This window comes from Crocodylus porosus, unplaced genomic scaffold (assembly GCF_001723895.1).
Source record: "Crocodylus porosus isolate Cpor-Errol unplaced genomic scaffold, CroPor_comp1, whole genome shotgun sequence".
Classification (NCBI taxonomy): Eukaryota; Metazoa; Chordata; order Crocodylia; family Crocodylidae; genus Crocodylus; species Crocodylus porosus.
In genome coordinates, this window is record NW_017728917.1 from 32,901,166 (window position 1) to 32,924,882 (window position 23,717).

Below are 23,717 nucleotides of genomic sequence, written 5' to 3' on the forward strand. Positions count from 1 at the left end.
AGGGGTCCAGAAGCTATGTTCCAGGATAGTGGACCTGGGCTGAAGGGCACAACCAGAATAAAGGGGCCAAGGCTGGACAGGCTGAGGTGTTCTCCAAATGAACATTGAATAACATCTGCGAGGTACAGGTGTGGTTAGAGAGGTGGAAAGAGGTCATAAATAGGCTGTAAGACACTGACAGGGCCAGGAGGGCAGTTTCATCCTTGAGGGGCAGGACTGGAGTCAGCCAGGTACAGGAAGGAGGGACCTGCTCGCCAAATGAAAGAGGGCTTACCCTGGGAACCTGTGGAACCGTCTCTTTAACACATGCATACAAAAAGTCATCAGGGTGTGGCATGAAAGAGAAAAAGGGGGGTAACTGAGGACCAATAGTGGGGCAGGAGTTGAGTGGCCACCAGAGAGTGTCATGGCTGTCCCTGGGGCCCAGTGCTGTCACAGGTGGATACATAAGGGTTTGGGTCATCACGCTAAATGAGTAGGCTTCAATGGCTGAATGCCCATTTGGAAGATGATATTGTATGGGGTTTCCTGAGGGTCTGTCCTGCACCCAGTACTGTTTAAAATCTTCATTAGTGATTCAGAAGACAGGATTTAGTACACAGTTGGTAAATTTGTAGATGAAACTAAGCCAGGTAGAGTTGCTGAAACTTTGGAATAAAGGATTAGAGTCAAGATGACCTTATAAAACTGCAAAAATGGTCAAAATTAATCAAATTAAATTCAATGGGGACAAAGGTGCATGTATAATTACAGTCTGAGGATTGATTATTTAGGTTGCAGTACTGAAGAAAAGAAGCTGAAGGCTATAGTGGACACTAAGCTGCATACAAGCTAACAGTGTTCTCTTTTATCAGAAAAAGTTCAGTGGCATAGTAGGCTGTATTAACAGGGGTGGTACTGGCAAATCAAGGAAGTGATTTTTATGCTCTATTCAGTACTAGTGAGGCCTTACCTAAATTTCTGTCTCCATTTTTGGGCACTGCTCTTCAAGAAAGATATAGACCAGTTATAGAGTTGAGGGGAAAGAAACCAAAATGATTAGGAGTCCATGAAATGTGATTTATGAGAAATGGTTTGAAGTACTGGAGAAGAGGAGATTTGAAAGGAGATTCTAAATCTGAAAAATGGTTATAGAAAGGATGGGAATAGACTATTCTCTGCTGACACAGTCAACAAGACAAATGGTAACTATTTTATATTGTAACAAGGGAAATTTTAGATTGGGTATTAGCAAGAAATTTCTTGCTAGGAGTTTAGTTTAAGTATTGGAATAGATTAGCTAGAGAAGTTGTGGAACCTATATCCCAGAAAGTTTTTAACAACATGTTAGACAACTACTTGCATGAGATGGTTTACCCAGAGATGATCCTGCCGTGAGCAGGGGGCTGGACTAGATGACCTCTTGATATCCCTTCTAGATCTATTCTTCTATGGTTCTATGACACTTGGCTGTAGCTCTGAAGTGAATCAAAGGGTATCTTACCTCTGTTAACATTATTAGGCCGATGAAGTATGACACAATTGAAAGGGCAAGAATCAACATTTCTCTTCTGTATCCCCTTCGGAAAATCTTTGGGTACATATCCACCACAGCTGTCACAAGGCTTTCAACACACACAAACTGGAAGAAACAACAACACGTACAAATAAAATACATGTCTCTTCTATTCTGGGGATTCTGATTTGCTATAGAACTCATCAAGTGCCCTTCTGTGTTTCTATCAAAGAGAGACTGAAAATCCTCAAGGATGTTGTATAAAGAAAATCCTAAAAGTCTGAGAATGAAAAGTTCCCTGAGCCAGAAGTTAAAACTCCCTAGATTTTCAGGCTCTAACCACATTCTAAAAGGTAAAAACCATTATTGGTACTAGCAGATGGCCAGCACTATATCTGGCCATCTGCTAGTCTATATGCCAGCACTATCTGGCATGCTTCTGCAGTAGTGGGATGACTGAAATTGGCTGTGGTCTCCAGCAAACTAGTACTTCTGACATACTATTTTCATTGCTGTTTTTTCCTGATGTTAGGCTGAAGTGCAGACAAAGCCTCCCTGATGTCCAGCTGCGGTGCAGCTAAAGCTCCTTGGCTCAAGTGGTGGACTCATATGGCTCTGTGGCCTGGATCTAGCCCACAGGCCATATATAGTTCACAGTCTACATAACAGGGTTTACATTAACTTTAAATAGTGTAGAGGCATTCCAAAGTGCTCACAGAAATTTCTCCCTCGCTGTACTGTCACACACTAGATGAACATCTTGCTGGGGTCATTTGACCCCAGTAATCTTTCCTGCCATGGCAAGGGATCGGACTAGATGATCTGCTCGGGTCCCTTCCGACCCTAGAAACTATGAAACAAAAAGACAACAACTTGCCTGTGCCTTCAGACGTGTATTAACTTACACATCTTCAAAAGCCTGTTGAGGATAGTTAGTGCTTGTTTGACTCATGTTATAGGTGAGAAAAATGAAGTAGGGAAGTTAAGTATCCTAACCAATGCTACATAGTGGGCATGTCTACACATTCATTGACTCTGGCCTAGATTTACTCTGGTGTAAACTAATCTGGAATAAGCATTTTTGGGCAGGCATCTATACATGCAGAGATTACAGAGCAGATTTGCACCATTTCCTGCAGACCTGCAATGGACCCTGCTGCAACAGGGGAGAGCTCCAGGTGGTAGCCTAGGGGCTGGCAGGGAGCATGTGGCCAGGAGACAGTTGCCTGCTGCTGAGGTGGGGACAATGTCCCCCTGTCCCGGCAGCAGCAAGCACCTGGCCTTGGCTCCCCAATCCGGGGCAGGAGGCTTAGAAAGAGCTGCAGGGGAGAGGCTGGTCCCAGGCTTCTTGCCCAATCTACTAGTGGGGCTGCTCACTTCTAGCTGCCCCACTAGTAGATTGGGGAAGCCCTGCACACCAGGTGGAGGCTGGGCCACTTGTTCCCAGCTCAGCTCCGTGACTGTGGAACTGGGGGTGGGGAGGGGGAAAGGGCTGGAGGCTTGTTTTCTGCCCAGCTCCATGATCTTTCTCAGTTGTAAACTGGCATATCTCCTCTCACTTCACTGAAACTATGCTAATTTATACATGCTGAGGATCTGATGTAATATTTACATGATGTTTAATTCATACCTGACTATCCAATCCAAGGAATATAAGCATCATGAAAAACAAAGCTGCCCACAGTGGAGAAAGAGGCATCATGGTGACAGCTTTTGGATAGGCAATGAATGCAAGTCCTGGTCCTGAAAAAGAAGTGGACAAATGAATAGTTCATACTTTAACATTTCTTTTGTGATAAAGCAGATCAGAAGATCATAAAGAGTCAACGTACTGGACCTCAGTGAAAAATGCACCGTTATAATTCCTTAAACAGCTGACTAGACGATAGCCCTTGGCATAAAATATTTCCCCTGGTATATCTGTTAAACTTTCCCACATGGGTCATTGCAAAAGCAGAAACAAGGATCTACTTCTTCTATACACAGGATGGAGGGTTGTTGATTCACTGGAGGCAGCTGTATGTATTAGACTCTGGTTCTCTTCTGTAACTACCTATTAAGGGCCACTAGCTGGCACCATTCATTGGCAAGTATTAGTTTCCTCTAAAACCTCATCTTAAAAGAACAATTTATCTGAAATCCAGTGCAGTGCTGTGACAATGGTTATGAGCCTCGTAAAAAGACCTATGTGCCTGGAGCCATATGTAGTATATAATATGCACGTCTACATGAGATGTTTACTATGGAGCTGATTAATTAGCCCTACAGTAAATATCTCAGTGTCTACACACATGCATTGCTATTAGTGCTCACAAAACTAATAAACTCCACAGCAAGGTAGTCCTTGTAAATACAATTCCTGCTGTGCTGTGGAATTTTTTTGTGCACAGCAGTGCACTTGTAGACACTGATGGGGCTGGCTTGGGCACAAGGATGTTTTAGTGTGGGGACTGCCTGCTGGCTAGCTCCACACTGAAGCACCCTTGTGCCCCAGCCGGCCCATATACTGGGGGGGACAGGGGTGGAATAGAGCAGCCCCGGGCTGGCAGCTGGGACTGCTCCAATCCATCTCAATGTGCTGTGTTCCAGGCGCACGTGTAAACAGCATGTCTGGGAGCTCTCAGGAACAATGAACTCCAGAGCAATAGGCTGCACATTAGTAGTGTGTGTAGCTATGCCCAAGGAGAACAGTTTTCACTGGTTCTGCAAAACCTATACTGTGTATTTTTAATGCTATTTCTGGCATACTATTAATACTGTCTACATACAACTTCTGTGTATATTTCTTTTTCTTCTGTATATGTAACAGCAAGCTATCCCTTCTCTAGATCCCTCCAGCCTAATAAAACATCTCCCCACTCCTATTCTGTCTCTCTGTTCACCAACATTTATTTGCTGTGGTTTTTTTCTCCTACCTTCCTCCTTCAGATGCTGCAGTCACTGTAATGTGAAGGAGGGACACACATGCTGCCTTAGTGTGGTTAATAATCAGTTCCCCCCTGCAGGGGCTCTCCAGTGTTTATTACTGTCCCTCTAGTACAACCTTACATTCTAGTGGGTATGGAGGACCAGGGCTTTTTCATCCCTCCACATCTCCCTTTCTTTACAAAAAAAACAAGACTAGATCACAACTTTTAAATGATTAACACTGAACTATAACACTTGTATCTTATTTAGGTTGCAGTAAGAATTGCAATGAGTTAGAAAGTTTTCTGAGTAGTCTCACAGTAATGTTTACTATAATCTAAATAGAGTGCATCTTAAGTGCTGAAGCCCTCAAAAACTCCAGTGCTGTGGTGTGCTGTAGGGAGTAGGAACAACACAGTTGTTTATTGCCCCTAGCTCTGGCACTGTACCAGGGCCAGTTCAAAGCTTCAGTGTGGCACGGGGGGGCTGGGACAACAAACTCCTCTCCCTACACTGGAGTCTCCTGATTATATTACTTCTAGTCAGAAGTTATCACAACATTAATTAGGTAACAAGACCTGGAGATACTCTTCATCAGAAAACTCCAAATTTTGCTAAGATGGTACTTCACATGCATTTTTATTGTTTGAATATTCAGGTGTTAGAATGTTAAGTGTTGTTAACATGTCATAAATGTAATGTGCAACAAGGCTCTAGGTGTCAATTCCCTAAGGAGATCTGGCCAGTCTTCCTGACCATGTTCTAACTTCTGTAGAGCCTTCCTCCCTAATGGAGATTTCTGGTAGACTTCTTTAAGCCAAGGACTCTTTTCATTTTCTGACCCTTTGCATGCCAGTGTCTGATCTGCTTTTTCTTGTGGTGGAAGATATTGAAGATGAATTCCATTTCGCCAATAAAAGCCTTTTGAGGTCTCCACTGAGCACGTTTACATGTACATTTGATGTGGCACAAGTTTACTTGTAAGTAAATGGTGCCAGGCAAGCATTTACATGCACAGGGAAGTAGGGGCAAATTTGCTGCCACACTGCTCTAACTTCCCAGGGCTCTGCAATGGGCCTGTGCTGCCACCAGGGGGAGCTCCAGGCTCTGGCTGCAGCAGCCAGCAGCTAGCAGCCCTCTTCAAAAGGCAGCTCTGCTGGCTGCTCTGTGGCCAGCTATTTCCATGGCCAGGACTGCTGTGCTGAGCACAGAGACCACACATGGCAGCATTCTCTTCCTCAGCTATGCCTCTCAGTTCAATGGCTGCTCCCACCCTGCAGTGACAAACAGTGCCCTTGGCTCCTGCTGGCTGCCATGCTGGCCCACTGTGCTGACCACTGCCAGGCCCACAGCTGTCTCCCTCCTCCTGCCTCCCACACACATAGCGACCACCTGCCAGGCTTCTGCCACACACCTGCTGCCTCCACCGCATATGCCTGGCTGGACCCCAGTAGGGGCACCACCAACAGGCATCAGGATATAACTGCTGGAGCCACCAGAGCCATCCTGGGCCTCCATTCCCACCACCTCTGGGCCCACCAGGCCAGCCAGGATTGGTGGCTGTACATCGTCAGCACACTTAGAATGATGACCAATGGTTGGAGATGTTCCACATGACTTGAGCCACCTTCCAGGACCTCCTGGAGAAGCTCTGACCCCACCCAGAGCAACACCACACTGACATATGGCCTCTTTCCCTGTGAGCACAGAGGTGGCCCCTTGCCCTGCTCAAGCTACCCATGCCTGCCAGCCTGCAGTACATTGGCCACCTGTTTGGTGTGGGCAAGGCCACCAGTGGAGAGGCTGTCCTGGAAGTGTGCAGCACCCTCCAGAATGTGCTGGGGGACACCGTGCTATATGTGCCTGACCCCCTGGTGGTGGCGGGGTTCCATGCTCTGTGATTCCCCCAGTGCATCAGGGCCCTCAACAGGACCCACATCCCTATCACCTGTCTGCCCAACAGGAACTGCCCCTACTACAGCCAGAGGGCCTTTCACTTCATTGTGCTCCAAGCCATCATGGACCGCCATAGGGACTTCATGGATATGAGCATTGGCTTAGTGGGCAATGCCCACGATGCCTGTGTCTTCCAGAACTCCATCCTGTTGGGCCTGGTGGACAGTGTGCATTTTGCACTGGGATGTCAGACCTCCAGCTGGATGCTGTGGTGATCCCACCGTTCCTCATAATGGGACCCTGCCTACCTAGTGGCCCTACACTGGCCACCTGAACCCCCACTTCAAGAGCTGCCTGGACCAGACCCAAGCCCTGGTGGAGTGTGCCTTTGGCTGCCTCAAGGGATACTGGTGCATCCTCACCACCTGCCCGGAGTTCACTAAGAACAACCTCCCCCAAGTCGTCATCACAGCCTGTGTGTTGCATAACATCTGCAAGACCTGGGATAAGCTCCTCTATGAAGCCTGGATGGAGACAGTGCAGCTCATGGAGGACACCTGGAAGCAGCAGCATCACCTGTGGCAGCAGCAGCTTCACCTACCACCAAGGAGAGATGTGCACCTGCCAGCAGGGGCCAGGATACCAGGTGTGGGAGGTGCTGGCTGACCACCTCCTTCAGCACTCCCTGCTCTAGCCCACCTGCCCATGGAACCGCCACCCACCCTCCCTGCCCACCCCCAGCACCACACTCAATGCAGACATGTCTCAAAAGAACAAGTTTTTATTTCCCTCACATCAAACACAGCCCCCATCTCCCACCCTTCCCAACAAACAGAGCCTCCACCACCCACCCTACCCACTCGCCAACAATAAAACACCTTTTTCCCCATGAAAACTTTGTACAAGGTCCTGTTTTATTCTGTCTTGGGGTGGGGGATCCTGGGGCAGGGGTGTCTAGGGAAGGGAGCCAGGCAGCTAGCAACCCAGCCTCTGGCCACTCCTCCAATGGTGCTCATGCCACAGCAAGTGCAGCAAGTGGTGGGGCTCATCTAGGGTGACAGTGCCTGATGTGGCTCCCCCTCTGGCACTCAATGTCCAGGGCCAGCAGGGCCAGCATGTGGTCCCGGCCCTGCTGCAGTCAGCATCAGCTCCATTCCTGTGGAGCTGAGGTCAGCAGCAGGGCTAGGCCCAGGCGGGGACGCTGAGTGGCACCAGACCCAGGGCAGGGTGGGGGGTGCATGGATGCCAAGGGGCAGGCAGGGCTAGGGTTGGGGGCCAGGCAGTGGGTGGCATGAAGGCAACCGCTAGAGCCAGAATGGTGTCCAGCACCCAGTGATCATGGTCTGTGGCCTGCAGTGCCTGGGCCAGAATGGCATTCTCCCGGTGCTCCTGGTCCGAAACCTCCTTGCACCAGTCCCCTGCCTCTTCATGGGCAATGTCCTCTGCCGGCCACCTGTTCTGGTGGGCCACATCCTCCACTCACAACATGTGCTGTCTTCTGGCTGATTCTCTGATGCCATGGCCAGGAAGTCCAGGAGGGGGGGTGGTCTTGTCCAGGGTCCGCAGCTGTGGGTAGCAGTGACCCTGAGGCCACATCCTGGATGCCAAGTGAAGCTTCTCCCCACAGGCCCTGTAGAGTCATAACACAGAAGATGTTTGCGACAGTTTGCAACATTTCAAGCATAAGGTGCTCTGTACCAGGGGCTGGGTGCTGCCCAGCCTCAGACTGGGGGTCAGGCATGTACAGGGGGCCAGGGACAATGGTAAGTCAGCCTGGCAGGCCTGGGTCCAGGTAGTCTGTGGCCAAGCCCCCCATCCCTATTCCCCCCCGGGGCCAGCAGGCTGCTGGGTGCTGGCTGCAGGCAGCCTGCCCCTGCCCCACCCACCATTCCCAGGGTGGGACAGACCAGGATCCTGGTAGCACCTGCTGCTGCAGTTCCAGACCTCACTCCCCCCTGCTCCTCCAGCAGGCCAACATCTCTGGTGCATTGCTGCACAGGCCATGGCACTCAAGCTTGGGGGGTGCAGGGCTCCCAGGTGATTGGGGCAAGGAGCAGCCTACAGCCCTGCCCTCCCTGTGGGGATCTTCTCCAGGGAGGAGTTATGGGGTCAGTCCCCCATCTCACGCTGCCGCTGCAACCCAAGCATGCCCTGGTGTGCGTGCCCTGGGTGGTGTGTGAGGAGCTGTTTGTCTATTCTGAGGGGTGCCCAACCCACTATGCCCTGCTGCTGCTGCTGGGCATAGTGCCCTCAGTGAACCTGCACACCTGGAATGGGACCCTGAGCTATGTCAGTGCAGCGGGTAAGCCCAGGCTGCCCCACAACCTCCACTGCTGCCTGGAGGAATACCTGTGGCTGCACTACATGTCTTTGCCCCCCACAGCCAAGAAGGACATCACCACCAGCATCAACTTGTTCCTTGGCATGTGAGAGGCCCATTCCCACCTAGCTGCAGGGTCACAGACTCTTGATAAAGTTTGGCACTGTGTCCCATCTCTCTATGTGCTGTGGTGGGGGAACCTGGAGTGTGAGTGAGTGGAGTGGGGACAGAGGTCAGGAGCAGGGGCCAGGGCCAAAGGCAGGGAAAGGGCGGGGAGGGCTCTCCCCCCAGAGCAGGGCTTACCATATGGCTGGGGCTGCTGTGGCTGGTGCTCATGCTGGTGTGAGGTCATGGCTGTCAGCGATGGTGTGCAGCTCTGTGTTGTGTCCTCAGACGGTGAGGTGCAGTGGGTGAAGGCCTGGTTGAGGGCCCCCGCCAGGGAGAATCTGGTGCTGCTGACAGCTGGTGGTATCATGGCTGGCCACAACTTGTTGCTGGCCCTGGAGCTGCAGAGCTTGCTCGGCAGGCGCTGGCTTGGGCTCCCCAAGCTTCTGGTGGAGGGTGCAGCCTGGGAGCTCAGCAGGACAGGCTACTGTACACCTGAGGGACCCTTCCCTGGTACTGTATCACTGGAGGTGCCAGGCGGGGTGGGGGCTCAGTCAGGTTGTCCGTGCTGCTATAGACAGCATGGCTGTGGCTTGGGTCTTGGGGCATCAGTTTCTATCAGTTTCTGCATAAAAGACATGGACTTGAGGACACTCCCAGACCAATGACGGTGGCCAGTACTGGAAATCCACTGTACCTGCAAGACCTTGACCTTTATGCAGCACTATCATGCTGACTAGTAGTGTCCATGCTCCTGCATCCAGGTTGACAGCCCCTTATAGACATAGGCATTGGAGTGCCCACCCCACTTGAACTGGCATTGCACCTCCACCTCACCCCACAGTGCCACGAGGTCAACCCCTAGTGGCAGGGCTGTCCAGCAAGCAAGCTAACTCCCAGGTCATGTCTATACATGCATGACTGTAATTAATCACAAGTAAATTGCAGGAAACAAATTTACTCATGATTAAGCATTTTTACTACGCAATAAGCATGCACGTGTGTAGACACGCGTGCTTACTGCACAATAAACTATGCTACTGCACACTTAAGTGTCTCATGTAGACACACCCACAAAGTAGGATATAGGCACGTTTGCCATATTTTGAATACTTCCAAACATCTGGGAGCTTTTGAGACAAACAACCTGAAAGATGGCATAGAGTGCACACTCAGCACATTTGCAAATGACACCAAGCGGGGGGGAGTAGTAGATATTCTGGAGGGTAGGGCTAGGATTCAGAGTGACCTAGACAAATTGGAGGATTGGGCCAAAATGAATCTCATGAGGTTCAACAAAGGCAAGTGCCAAGTCCTGCACTTAGGATGGAACAGTCCCATGCACTGGTACAGGCTGCGGGCTGACTGGCTGGGCAGCAGCTCTGCAGAAAAGGATCTGGGGTTCAGTGGACAATAAGCTGAATATGAGCAAGCAATGTGCCCTTGTTGCCAAAAAGTCTAATGGCATCCTGGGCTGCATTGGTAGGTGTGTTGCCAGTAGGACAAGGGAAGTGATTATTCCCCTCTACTCAGCATTGGTGAGGCCAGAGCTGGAGTACTTTTGGGCCCCCACTACAGAAAAGTTGTGCACAAATTGGAAAGAGTCCAGTGGAGGGCAACAAAAATGGTGAGGTGGCTGAGGCACATGACTTATGAGGAAAGACTGAGGCAACTGGGCTTATTTAGTTTAGAGAAGAGAAGACTGAGGTGGGATTTAATAGCAGCCTTCAACTACCTGAAGTGGAGTTTGAAAGAGGATGGAGCTAAACTGTTCTCAGTGGTGGCAGATGACAGAATAAGGACCAAAGGTTTCAAGTTGCAGTAAGGGAAGTTTAGGTTAGATATTAGAAAGAATTTTCTGACTAGGAGGGTAGTAAAACACTGGAACAGGTTACCTAGAGAGATGATAGACGCTCCATCTTTGGCTGTTTTCAAAACCCAGCTAGAAAAAGCTTTGGCTAGGATGATCTAGTTGGGAATGATCCTAGTTTGAGCAGGGGGCTGGACTAGATGACCTCCTGAGGTCACTTCCAACCCTTACTTATTATGAATCTATTAGCCAATTGCCTGTCAAGAATGATGCGGGGGGGGGGAAGGAGGAGTGGGAGGTGATGGAGGAGCACCACCCAATGCCCTGTGTTGCTGCTGCTCTGCCTCTGGCCCCATTCCCCCCTCCCCGCCATCATTCTAGAGGAATTGAGTAGTCTTCAGTATATGCTGAGCATGTTCAATGGTATGGAATTTTGCCGTATCTGGTTCGGGCCCATTTTCCTCTGCCTCCGTTCCCCTCTGCTTCCAAGGAGCAGGGCCAGGGAGTCAGGTGAAGACAGTGGTGCTGTCCTCATTGCCCCATTTCAGCCCTGCTGGGGGACAGCAGGGATGGCACTGCCATGACAGCGGGGACTGAGGGGGCAGAGCCGGGGGCCGAGGCCAGTGGCATTGGGCTTACCCTGCTCATTGTGGCCCTGGTCCTTGGAGGCAGAGGGGGGCAGCAGGGACAGTGCTGCCATGACAGCGGGGACTGAGGGACTGGGGGAGGGGGGGTGAGGCCAGCAGTCATGGTGGTGCTGTCCCCGCTGTCCCCCTCTGTTTCTGCATCTGGCCCTGCCCTCACTTCTCGCCCGGCCCTGTTCCACTCCCCCGCTTCCCCTTCCCCCACCACTAGGTCCAGGCCCGTTTCCCCCCTCTCTGTCCCCCTCTGCCTCCAAGGAGCAGGGCCAGGGAGGGGGGTAAGGCCATTGCTGCTATCCTTGCCCCCCCGCCCCAACTTGCTGGGGGATGGTGGGGGCAGAGCTGCCATGACAGCCAGGACTGGGGGACGGGGGGGTGAGACCAGTGGCACTGGCCCCCCTGCTCCAGCCCTTCAGAACTGATTGTCACGAGAGCACTGTCCCTGCCGTACCCCTCTGCCTCCAAGGAGTGGGGGGCGAGGACAGCACCGCTGGCCTCATCTCCCTGCTCTGCCCCTTCAGTCCCTGCTGTCATGGTGGGGCTTTTCTCTGTGCAGAGCTCTCTGATTGGTTGTTTCAGTAAGCACTGTGGTTGGCTGCCGAGATAACCAATCAGAGTGTGAATAACAGAGGGACAGACAGACAGACTAAGGTTTTTATAATGTTAAAATCATTGTCCCTCAGCAGAAGCTCTGGTAGTGGTTTTGCTCTATGCCCAGTATGGACATTTTTTGCTAATGAAGTTTTAATTCAGCACCTTGATCCTTAAATTCCTTCAGGTTGGGCTACGTAGATTTAAGCTATATTGGTAACAGGGTCTGAAGTTACCTTCCCATGGGCATGAAAGAGTCCTTGCATTTCTGGCAATCCCAGTAGGAGAACTATCAACCCTTGTATCACTTAGATTGTAGGAAAGAGGGAAAATTCTGTCACAACCTGCTTTCTTGGAAATGACCACAAATTTCTAATGTAGAATTTTATCTGACATTTGCAGTTTTAGATATACTGTTAGCTCCTAAATTATACTACTGTTTCTTGCATCTTAATTTTGTTAAGACTTTTACTCATGTGAGTTCTGATTTAACGGTTGTTGTGCTGATAAACTTGTGTCTCTGATGTCCACAACAATCCTGTCTCTTATGAGTTTCTCCCCCACCCCAACCTCATAATTGCAATGTTCAGCTAGAGTGTGACCTGCAGTTTCCCTTGGTTCCTGGCATATTAAATTTGGCCCTTTCACACATAACATTCTGTTTACCTATCAAATGAGTATTAAAAAACGTTTTCATGTTTTTATAGTCTGTATATTGCTCTTCAGTGAGGTGAAAGGCACATAGAATGTCATCCACCGCCTTTCCCATGGCAAAAACAAGGGCATTTTTCTGGTATTCTTGTGTTCTTTTTGATTAGCCCAAAGCCATCTGGGACTTCTTAAACCTTCTGAAGCAGTGAGGCCCCTGCCTCACTTTCTAGTCAGATTTTCCTAGCAGAGCCACCTGTATTATAGCCTTTGCAGCAGTAATGTAATTTTAGGCTGTGTCCCCCTTGATACAATGCACACAGTCTCTCCTTTGACTTTATCTGTCCTTGGGCAGGATGGGGACTCCTCTCCTTTTTGTTTCTGTCTTAGGGAGAGGGATCAGGCTCCATTCTCACACCTTATAGTGTGAAAGAGACACAGGCACAAAGTGCAGGCTGCAGTCTGTCCCCATGCAGGGGCTTTCTGATCTTTGTCACTGTCCCCCTAGTACAGCCTGTTAGTCCTCTCTAATAGGTGTGAAAGATCTGAACTGACAAGGCTGACACAGAAGCTATTAGGATCATGGAAGAAACCTCATGAGGTCATCTAATCCAGGCAGGATCACCTATGTCTAAACTATCTAGGTAAAGTCCTGCCATGATTGCATGACAGATAATGGGGATGTGTCATTCTTTTAAGCATATTAGAGCTTTCACATTTAACTGGGTCCTATAATTTCCAATGGTACTTTCATTCCAGTAACCTATCACCAGGCACCAACTGAGGCTCTGGTGTGTTTTCCTTTTGATGACTGTAGAGTTTATTTTTTTATTGGAGGAAGCAAACAGTTGACAATACGATCAATTTAATTTAAAAGGCATCTGAATAATTCCTACCTGTGTAAGGTTTGTGGAGAACAATCTCACCTGTACAGCTCCACCAAACAAAATCCTTGGCTGTTTAGTAGCCAGTTTTGTGGCAAAACACATCCTTTTCTGGGTCTGGCTTCTTAATTTTATGGATTATGCTGCTTTGCATGATGGCATTGGTATTATTCACATGTAAATGTGGGACCATAAATGTATTGTAAAGGTGCTGAAGGGTTTGCTCAGGGTTTGCAAGGCCAATCAGGATGTTTGTACTGTTGAGGCATGGATTTGCAGCAGGCTGTGCACACAGATATAGCAGCAAGATAACCAGGTTGGAGCTGAAGGCTGCAGAATGTATGCACACAATAGGACAGCTGCAACTCCCGGGTGGAAAGCCCAGGAAAAAGGGAAAAGAGCAGCTGGAGAGAAGGGAGTTGGGAACTGCTGCCAGAAGGATTGCTTCTAAGAGAGCTGCCAAGGTTCTGCTGCTAGGAGAATTGCTTGTAAGAGAGCTGCCAGAAGGGGTTGCTGGTGATTGAAGCACTCCTATGAGAGTTGCTGCAGAGGGCTGAAGAGCTGTAAACTACTGTGTGCCCAGGATCACTTGGTATCCTTTGCCAGCGGAGCAGGGTTTGTGCAAACTGCACCCCCACTTTAGTTCCCAGGGTGCAGAGACGCGCTGGGAGGGAATCAGGGAAAGGGGGAGATAGGGAAGGTTCCTTAGGAGAGCTAAAGAAAGTAAGGGGAAATCACAGCCTTGTGGGACCTTCAGCAGAGAGCTCAATAAAGCAGAGCCAAAAAGGGGCACTCCAGGTGCCAAACACAGGGGAGCTGCTTCGGGGAAGCATCTGGGGATGGTGGGATTGTTTGCAGTCACCCAGGAAATACTGCTGGAGAAAGAACCCCCAGTCTCTGGAGCAGCTGCTCCCAAAGTCCTGACAGAGGACCCGTCTGCTGACCAGATGCTGGAATTGCAACACCTTTTCTGAGGCAGACCCAGTACAGGTCCACCTGGTGTTCAACCGTAGCCATTACACGGGGGATTATTTTGCAGTTGTCAGAGTGATTCTGTGGAGTTCTCGCTGATTAGGTGCATATACCTGTTACAAGCTGCCTGAGTGTTAAAGTCGTTAAGATAATTATTTTCCTATTTAATGAGTACTTTCTTTTATTTGTGAGTGTAGATTATTATTGAGCTTATTGAAAATATTTTGTTTGTTATTTATGTGATAGTGAACCTGTTAATTTTCCGTTACTGTTGTAAATAATAAATTATTGTAAATAGTCACTTAGTGTGTGGTCTGGCATGGGGAGAACCATGGGAGAGCACTCCACTGAGTGGTAGCTCCCATCTTGTAGACAGACTGGGAGTTGACCAAGGCCTTTTGGCACCCCAGGATCCCAAAAATTTGGACGTGGCTGCAGGTAGTACCACTGCCTGAGTTACAGTATCAAGAACAGAATGTGTATATAGCAGTCATTTTAATCAGTGAGACCGGTCTTATTTAACACTATTTTTCTGAACCATATGTAAAGCAGTCTAGATCAATACCAACTTAATAAGTGATGAGAGTGAGCAATAAGACAAACTCTTTTGACATCAACAGTTGTACATGGTAATTAACTGTCCTAAATCTGCTTTTGGAATTTACCTGATTCTGCTACTTCTGCAATGGGCACCCCTTGTTCATAAGCCATAAAACCAAGGACAGAAAAGATGGCAAAACCAGCAACAAAACTTGTGCCACTGTTCAAACAGCAGAGCATAATGCAGTCCCTGAAAAAATAAGCAGAAAAATATTATCTTCCATGTCTGGGTTTTTGGGACACAATTGAATACACATAATGTAAAACTCCAGGAATGCATCATTGATCTCTGGTATTCTAAACACATGCACGTGAATAATCTTGTGGCCAAGAATGGTTAAAAGGCTAAATTTATTCACATAGGTAAGTGTTTGCAGGAAGATGTCTGTTGGGAAGGCCCTGAAACTGTGATAAGGACAAAACCCTCACCTTTTTGTTCTATGATGGCTTTTCTGGAATAAAGGCTAAGGCAAACCTAACCTTTTGGCCAAGAAAATTGCCTCTTTGTTGGAAAGCCGAGACCCAGAGCTAGGTACCTATGCCAATCTACACCAGCTAAAGACTTGGCCTTAGAACGGTGATTCTCAGTCAGGGTGCTGGGACACCTTGGGGTGCCATGAAATCCTTTGAAGGGCACAGCGGAAGCATGAGAAGATAAGCAAGGTGTGGGGAGAAAAGCAATAAAGGCAGGTTCAGGCTGCATGTGTCATGAGATAAACATATAAGGTGAAGCTTAGACTCTCCCTGCCTGGTTGCTCCCTCACCACCACTACCTGCCCCCTCTGCAAGGCGATAAGTCTTGTAATTAATGAAGTAGTTTTTGAAAGGGGGTGCCACTGAATTCATAAAAATTATGGACTGGTGCCAAGTCCAACAGAGGGTGCCTTGACTCTGAGAAGGTTGAGAACCACTGCCTTAGAGGCTCATTTACTTCTCACTTCTCATCACAAAATCTTGGCAGTCTCAAAATTCCAGAGTTCTCGCACAGCCTGCATGGGATCTCTCCCCATCAGGGTTAAGTCAAATTATTAAGGTGACATGGGGAAATATTTCCCTAATTTTTGAAATGTCACAATTGTAAATCACTTTTAAAAGACAATTCTTAGGGGAAATGTGTTACCTTTGTCCAGAGTGCAGAAAGAACCATTGCTCACCCTGACGGGCAGGGCCTGGTGTAAATTGCAGGTTCATCTTACTAATATCATGACCTGATCATGGTTGGGGGTGCCATTTTCACAGTCCTTGTGTTATGAGGGGAGGAAAGAGGAGGGGAGGGAGAGGCTCTACAGAGGCCAGCAGTCATGGCCCCACTGGCTACCGCATGGGAATTTAAACCCAGAGATTAAGCGCAAAGCCCTCCCTTAGTTATCCCTTAGCTCTGGTGCAGTGTGTATGTATGTGTGTGTGCGAGGGGAGTTGGGAGTGGGACTGAGGGAGGAAATGACAAAGCCTAGTCAGGATCCAGCCTGCTCCGGAGGAAGCAGCTGCAGAAGGAGCTGGCTGATGGCTTCTGCAGCAGTGAGGAGCCCCTAACCCTGCCCATTGCAGACCCATGGAGAGATGTGGCTTCAGCTAGGGCTGAGCTGGAGAGCAGCCCTGCAGGTGAGCAGCTGTCCACCCAGGGACTCTGCCACCTGATGCCCCTCTGCAATGCAGGGCCACAGCCCTTTACTGCCCTGCTCCCTCCACAGCATGTTGCAGCCACTGCCTAGCCCAGAGGCTATGTACCAAGGTGCTGACCAAGGGCACACCCCACCCCACCCCACTGTGGCACTGGCTTCTCTCCCTTCTGCTGATCAGAGTATGCCCAAATCACATTTCTTGTGAAAAACACTTAATTTTTTTATTTTCACAAAAACTGCAAAATTTCAATTTAAACCAGGCTCTGCTAATGAGTGCTAGGGATGATATGACTTAACATGACACTCAGTCTCTTAAGATCATTTACTGCAAGAGATGGCTATGTATTTGAGAAAGTAATAAGAAAAACTAATATATATGTAGCTGAAAGTAAATTATGAGCAATGAAGACTGATATGGAAGGCACGTGAGCAACTTTGTCATGCTTCTGTCTGAGCCTGATTTACTGCATCCTTGTGGCTGAAGCAAACCCTCTATAAGCCCCACACAGGCACAGATAACCTTATGTGTTAAAGGTCTGGACACTGCATATTCAGGTAACTTGTTGGCCTTGTTAGATAGGTTTGGAAGGATTCAATCAGGAAAGCCTCCTGAAGAGAGAATGTGAGACTGATTGAGCACAAGTTGGGTCTGCACAGCAGGGGCTATACTGAAAGTAACAAGAGAGGACTGATATATGGCTAGGAAGAATTTGGTAGGCTTGGAGTAGTGATAAGCCCTGTCTCCTGAGTTCCTTATTTCTGGACATGATAACTGATTCAAAAAAAGCAAATTAACTATGGTACAACAAGATTCAGAAAGTAAAGATAATGTAGGTACTGAGTATCACCAATTTAGGAGAACAGGCTTGGCATCTGATTAGTAGGGGTGTGTGAAACGGGCCATATTCAATTTGGATTTGGCTTGAATTGGGGACAGTGATTCAATTTGCTGATTTGGATCACTGTCCCAATTTGATTAGGCTGAATCCAAATCTGAAGATTCAATGTTGATTCAGAGAATCAGTGATTCGGCCATAGACACAGCTTTAAATGTTTTTTCTAGATATTTTGAGGTACCAGGTGTAGCTGATGAACGTTACAATGGTGGGGTGGATGGAGAGTCCCATAGGAGTGCAGGGCCCTCCCCCGCATGCTCAGCAGCAAAGCCTGGAAGTGGACTGGAAGTACTTCTGGTCCACTTCCAGGTCTGCCACCAAGCGTGCAGGGGGGCCTCCCTGTGCCCGCCCCCCACTCAGCAGTTGGCCATGGAGGGGCCCCAAGTGCTCCCCCCCAGACTCAGGAGGCACCAGTCGCCGAGCCAGGGGGATGCGGGCCCCCTTCCTTTGGTGTGCCCCCCGGCAGACCCAGAAGTGGACTGGAAGTGCTTCTGGTCCACTTCCGAATCTGCTGCTGAGGATGCTGGGGACCACCCTATGCTCCTGGAGGATGCTCCATCCACCCCAGCATCTCAGCATTCATGAGCTGCCTGGTACCTGGAGGTATGTAGGAAAAACATTTAAATCTGTGTCTATGTCTGAATCGTCAAATCTTTCTGAATCTCTCTCAATCGATTTGGAGGGTTCTGATTCGATTCAGAGACATTAAAGGGTCTCCTGATTCAACTGGGCTGAATCTCTGCTGAACTGAATCAGTGACTGAAGCTTCACACAGCCCTATTGATTAGTATTCTGATGTGGTTAGTAAGCACACCAACAAGGAACAGACCTAAGCAAGCTAAGTGTTTTAACAAATGACTGGACAAACTCTGCATTTCCGCATATATAAAAGAGACAAGAACATGAACATCCAAAGTCTTCCACAACTGTACTTCTTTCCCCTCTCTGTTACCCAATCCTGGGTAAACTGAACAGACTGGATATGTCTAGTTGAGGCACCTGCCTGGTTTTCTGTTTGGTCAAACTGGCAGTTCAGATGGAACTATCTGGGGTGGTGTGGAGGTCCCAGCAGTGCCTGGAGCAGGGTGGAGACTGGGCCTACAGTAGGGCCTAGAGTAGGGTAGTGATTAAGCCCAGAATGGGAGGATGCTGTGCACAGAGCAAGGCAGAAATCGAATCCACAGCTGGACAGAGAGGTATCTCTGAACAAACCAGAAATGGATAAGACAGAGAGCAAAGGAGGTGGAGGCTAAGAAGGCCTTATCCCTAGACAAGAATAGAATAAGTGAGCACTAGCAACTGTGAGGACAATGGTGAATAAATATCATGATAGAGTAAGTCCTCCGGGACACGCAGAGTGTCTAGGAAATGTGGTGTCCATTGAAACTCTGGGTGAGGAACTTCTGGGTGGCAGAAAAGGAGCAGGCCAGCCACAAGAACCTTGCAAGGGAAGGAGCAAAACCTCTTTACTATAAATAGTTGTATATAAATGTCTGTATGTAATAAAGACATGTTTACACTTTAGAAGCCTCAAGATATTACAGGTATTGGAAATCCCAGTTTGTAGGTGGGCAAACAGAGGCACAAAGAAGTCAAGTCACTTGACACTGACTTTCATGTTTGTCTTTTGTAATATGGCCTGGACCTTGGGACAAGTAGATACTCTTTTAAAAATGTTGATGAAGACCAGTAGCGTTCTAATTTGTTATTTATTTTTTATATGGTATCACCTTCTTATTTATGGAAGGTTATCTACTTATACATTATGAATCCCATCATTATCTACTCAGGTACTCACTTTAGAAGTTTATCAATAATCACTTGAACTGTTTGATACATTTAAAAAAACCAAAGCAGTAATCCATAGAAATGATATATATCTCTCCAGGCTTGGATCATTGTGTCCTGTGTGTATTTGGGTTGTTCAAGGGAAAGGAAAATGGCATGAGCAATTCTTTTGAGTTTACTTAGATCTGAGCTGATGGAACTCCAGCCAGTCTTCCTTAACTGAGAAATAGGGTTAATCAGTGCATAGTCTTTAACAGGTATGAGCCAGAGCTTGGTATTACTACTTTATCCTTTGTACTTAGGCCAAAAAGATACGTTTATGACCTTGTATGTGCTGAGAAAGACTACAAAGGACACTTTTGAGGTAGTCTGTGAATTTGCAAATGTCCAAGTAGGAGTAAATGACCAATATAAAAGAAAATGAATGGAGGCTGCAGTATGATAAAAAAAATGCTTCTTGAGGCTCTAAACAAGTTGTATAGAAATATGAGTAATATTAAAAATTGGGTTGAACTTGTTTCATGGCAATTCAGCAACCATTGCAACACACGAGCCCTGCTGGATCATGTATAGTGTTGTCATGCTAATTCATTATTTTCTTTTATAGACACGGTTTAATAAACTAATAGAGCTAGATCAATTTTTGTCTTCCAGGTCTTTACTTAGACCAACAAACAGTTAATACAAGGCATATAAGAACTGAAGGTGAACCAAAATAGAATTAGCACTAGAAGAACTCCTACAGAATATCCATTTATTAGAAAGACATACTTTGTATCCCTTACAATGTATTCCATTTTAGTGAATAGATAATACTTTTGCATTGATAGTATTTGTCTGTTATATGTAGTGAAAAGCTAACAGAATTGGCAGTAGCAGTCCCTTGATACAAGGATAATAGGCTTCTAGTAAATAGGGAAGCCTTTGGTGGACCTATTGATGAATGTCAGTGTACAAAAAACACAATGAGCAACATTCTCAGTCAGAAGGAATGAATTTAAAGTTGCATCAGCTGAGTATTTGATTCAGGATCCCAACTAGGATCTTCCTAGTTCTTCTTTATCCTCACTATGTACTATGTAGCAGAGCCGGCCTTAGGGTTGGCAATGTGGATGACCACCCAAGACGTTGTGGTCTGGGGAGTGCCACACATGTGGGAGCAGCCTGCTCACAGCAGTGCTTTCTCCCCACCCTACCCTAGATGATTCCTTCCCCAGGAAAAAGGAGCAGGGCTCCTCTACTTCAGAAGGGCCCAGGCTAACCATTGCAGGCGGTATCAGTGGTGCCTACCTGCCTGGAGTACAATGCTACTCTGCCTCCCTGCCAGACTATGCCCCATGCCCCTGACTGCCTACCTCCAAATACAGCAACACTGCTGACTTTGGGGTGAGAGGAGGAAGCCAAAATACAAGTTTGCCAAAGAGATCTTTTTCCCTAATGCCAGCTCTGCTATGTGGAATACAACTGACAGTGAGATCTTCTAGCAATGCCAATCATATGCTGAATCTAAAAAGTGAAACACCTTCACCCATGTTAGTGGCCTGCTTTTCTACATACAATCATTGGAAAAGTGAAACTTTTCCATCTGTTTCTTTTTACCAGGTTCATCACCATGGTATCTGATCTCTTTTTATTGGATGCAGCAGGAAATGCTCACATTTGGGCCAACCATTCAGCATGATCCTCTGTGTGATAGGGGTCCATCCCCATGCCTAACAGAGGCCTGACCCTGTCTTTGGGCCACTACCTATCTCTCCTGCCATGCCTTGATGTAAGAATAATTATGTTACCCAGGTGGGAGGCTGCCCATTTAATACCTCAATGCTAAGGATTGCTATCCACCACTCTAAACCTTCCCTACACAGTGGCCCATGCCTTGCAGTTGGTATTTAAATGTTGTTGCCTAGGGCACTGGGTTGGTTCACTCTCTGTTGCTATGACTCTTGGCACTGAGGTCTTCCCCCTGGTGCTGTGCCTCCCCTGGCTCTTTGGCCCGATCACCCCCAGTCACTGAACCACCCCATGTGCTAGGGCCCGATCACCCCATCACTGTGCCCCACTGGTGCTGGGGGCCGATCACCCCCTGTTGCTGCACCTCCTGGTGCTAGGGCTTTGCAAAGTAGTGTGCCCCAATGAGGCCTCCTCCTTCCCAAATAGCCTCAGCCCAGTCCATCAGATAAACAATAACATAAATATGAGACCCCAGGCTATAACATAATACAAGTCCTATAAGCCACACTCTGGCTCCTTAAAAACCCCAAACTGCTCCTCGAGCATTGAGCACCCTCTCAGCTCTGGGTACCTTGTAGACTCCTGGACTAGCTACAGCAACAGTTTGGCCAGCAGCCACAGTGTTCTTGGGTATTTCTGCTGTGCAGGAGGAATCTTCCCCGGCCACTTGCCAGAGATCTGCCCCTGACAGCCTGGGGTTTATATGTGCCCAGAGGCCTATCCCCTTCCTGTGAGTTAAATGGCCTAGGTGGTTGGGCTATTAACCCCTACCCTCCTGATGCTTGGTGTTCCCGGGTCTTAAAGGGGCAGCCCTACCACTTAGTAACAGGGCTAGGGTTCCCTGTTCACCCTGATATACAGAATTTCAAGGTTAAATTCTTTTTCATATTGTGTCTTCAAACCTCAAGGCCTGATTGCTTATATAACCCAGATGGACATGATGGTGGATGGGAAAGATGTGTGAAAAAAGCTACACACATCCCCATTTCTAAACTCCACTATCCACATAAAGGTGAAGAATTGAGATGAGATATTAGATACAACATGACCCTGAATAAAATATGCAACTTTCTTTTTAAAAGGCAAAATGAAGATATATTTGCTTGAAAAGACAGGTAAGTAGCAGTTAGGGTGAAGTTACATGTTACACTTATACTATACTAAGGGCACTTAAAATGCGAGCATTCACATGTTAAAGCTGATTAACTCATGCTAAGTGCCCTTTGAGTATCTCCCACTTCAGGTTAACTATGGACCATGCTACTTAGCTCGTGTTGGGGCAACTTCAGTCTGCTCCACACAGATAAAATGTGCAATTTGCAGTCCTCCAGCATCCTAGGATGCACCACTCCCTGCCCCCTCCCACCACCGACCAAAGCAGGGATAGAGCCCAGTTGTCCTGGCACAAAATCATACCCCTGCTCACGAGCCCCCTAGTGGCAAGTCAAAGCTGTGTGGAAAAGAAAGAGTATTAACCTTTACCTGCAACTATTTGCAGCATGTTCTAAATTTAATACCACTTAAATTACCATAGATTTAGTCTAAGTGTGATATTTAACTTCACCTTGAGCATCTCTACATGAGACGCTTTACTGCACAATAGAGCAAATTACTACACAGTAACCATCTGCACCTACACATGCAGATGCTTACTGCACAGTAATTTGCTCTAATCATGAGAAAATTTGATAGTTGTACATTTACTCGCAATTTGTTATTGTGCAGTAATGCACGTGTAGACACTGGCCGGAAGCAAATTTACTCCCAGTCAGCCTCACAATCAGGGACCACCCTTAGCTCAGTCCCAGGGTTCTGGGACTTGGAGCTTCTCCAGCCCAGGGCTAGGATGGCTCTTTGCCTGTCCCAGGCCTCAGCTCTTAAAAGTCTGAGGTGATGCCAGGGCCCTGGCCCACCTGCAGTGAGTTGCAGGGCACTGCATGGCCCCATGCAGGCCCCTGGCCAGCCATAGCAGCGTGCCTAGGCCCTAGCACTGGTCTCTGGCACCACAGTGCTGTGCAGCTGCCAGGTCTGTGCTGCCATACTGCACTAGGTGCTGCAGGCATCTGACAGGCCTGACAGCAGCCCAGGACACCTGCAGCCAGCCTCTGGCCACTGGGTCTCGCTTCAGTTGGCCCCAGGCCACCTGCAGCAACCTGCCTGGATCCTGCCACTGATACCCAACACCTTCACTGCATGCCTGCCTGTCCCTCACCGTGCCTGTGTGCTGGGTGCTGCAAGCAGATGCCAATGCCTGCCAGCACAGAGACTGCCATGCAGAGGCTCAGCAAGCCATCAAGTGAGCCATGCTGTCATTCTCCCTGATGCCACACGTTGGCTCCCAGGGCCACAACTAGTCCTAGAAGGAGACCAAGGACCTCATCATGCTGTGGGGTGAGGCTGAGGTCCTAACCCAGTTTGGGCAGAGTGGGTGCCCCAATGCACATCTCTAAGAAGGTCTGTCAGGCCGCATGCGGGAGTGTGGGTATGACCGGTAAGCGCACCAGTGGCCCATAAAGGTCAAGGCTTTGCAGGCAAAGTGGATTACCATCAAAAACCACAACTGTCAGTTGGGGCCTGGCCACAAGTCCATGTCCTTTATGTGGCAATTGAATGACATCCATGTGCCCTGGGACCCTGGCCTGAGCCGTGCCGTGTACTCCAACATAAGCGGCTGGCCCGAGCCTCCACTTTGGCGTGGCACCCACGGTGATATGTCACTGAGGAAGGACCCCTCAGTCCACCAGGAGCCCATTCTGCCATGATCCCTGTCCCTGGCCTCCTCCAGCAGTAATGTTCACAGTGAGCATGGTG

At 48.3% G+C, this 23,717-nt stretch overlaps 1 protein-coding gene across 2 annotated transcripts in view; it reads right to left on the reverse strand.

The window, feature by feature from the left end:
* The window catches only part of SLC6A11 (solute carrier family 6 member 11), a 306,352-nt gene that overhangs the window by 25,802 nt on the left and 256,833 nt on the right, over nucleotides 1-23,717 (reverse strand). For both annotated transcript variants that reach the window (XM_019537042.1, XM_019537043.1), the window contains 3 exons: nucleotides 14,935-15,059; nucleotides 3,126-3,238; nucleotides 1,484-1,621 (listed from right to left, as the gene is read on the reverse strand). In XM_019537042.1, the coding sequence (XP_019392587.1) occupies nucleotides 1,484-1,621; nucleotides 3,126-3,238; nucleotides 14,935-15,059 (376 nt within the window). The remainder of the gene's footprint in view (nucleotides 1-1,483; nucleotides 1,622-3,125; nucleotides 3,239-14,934; nucleotides 15,060-23,717) is intronic.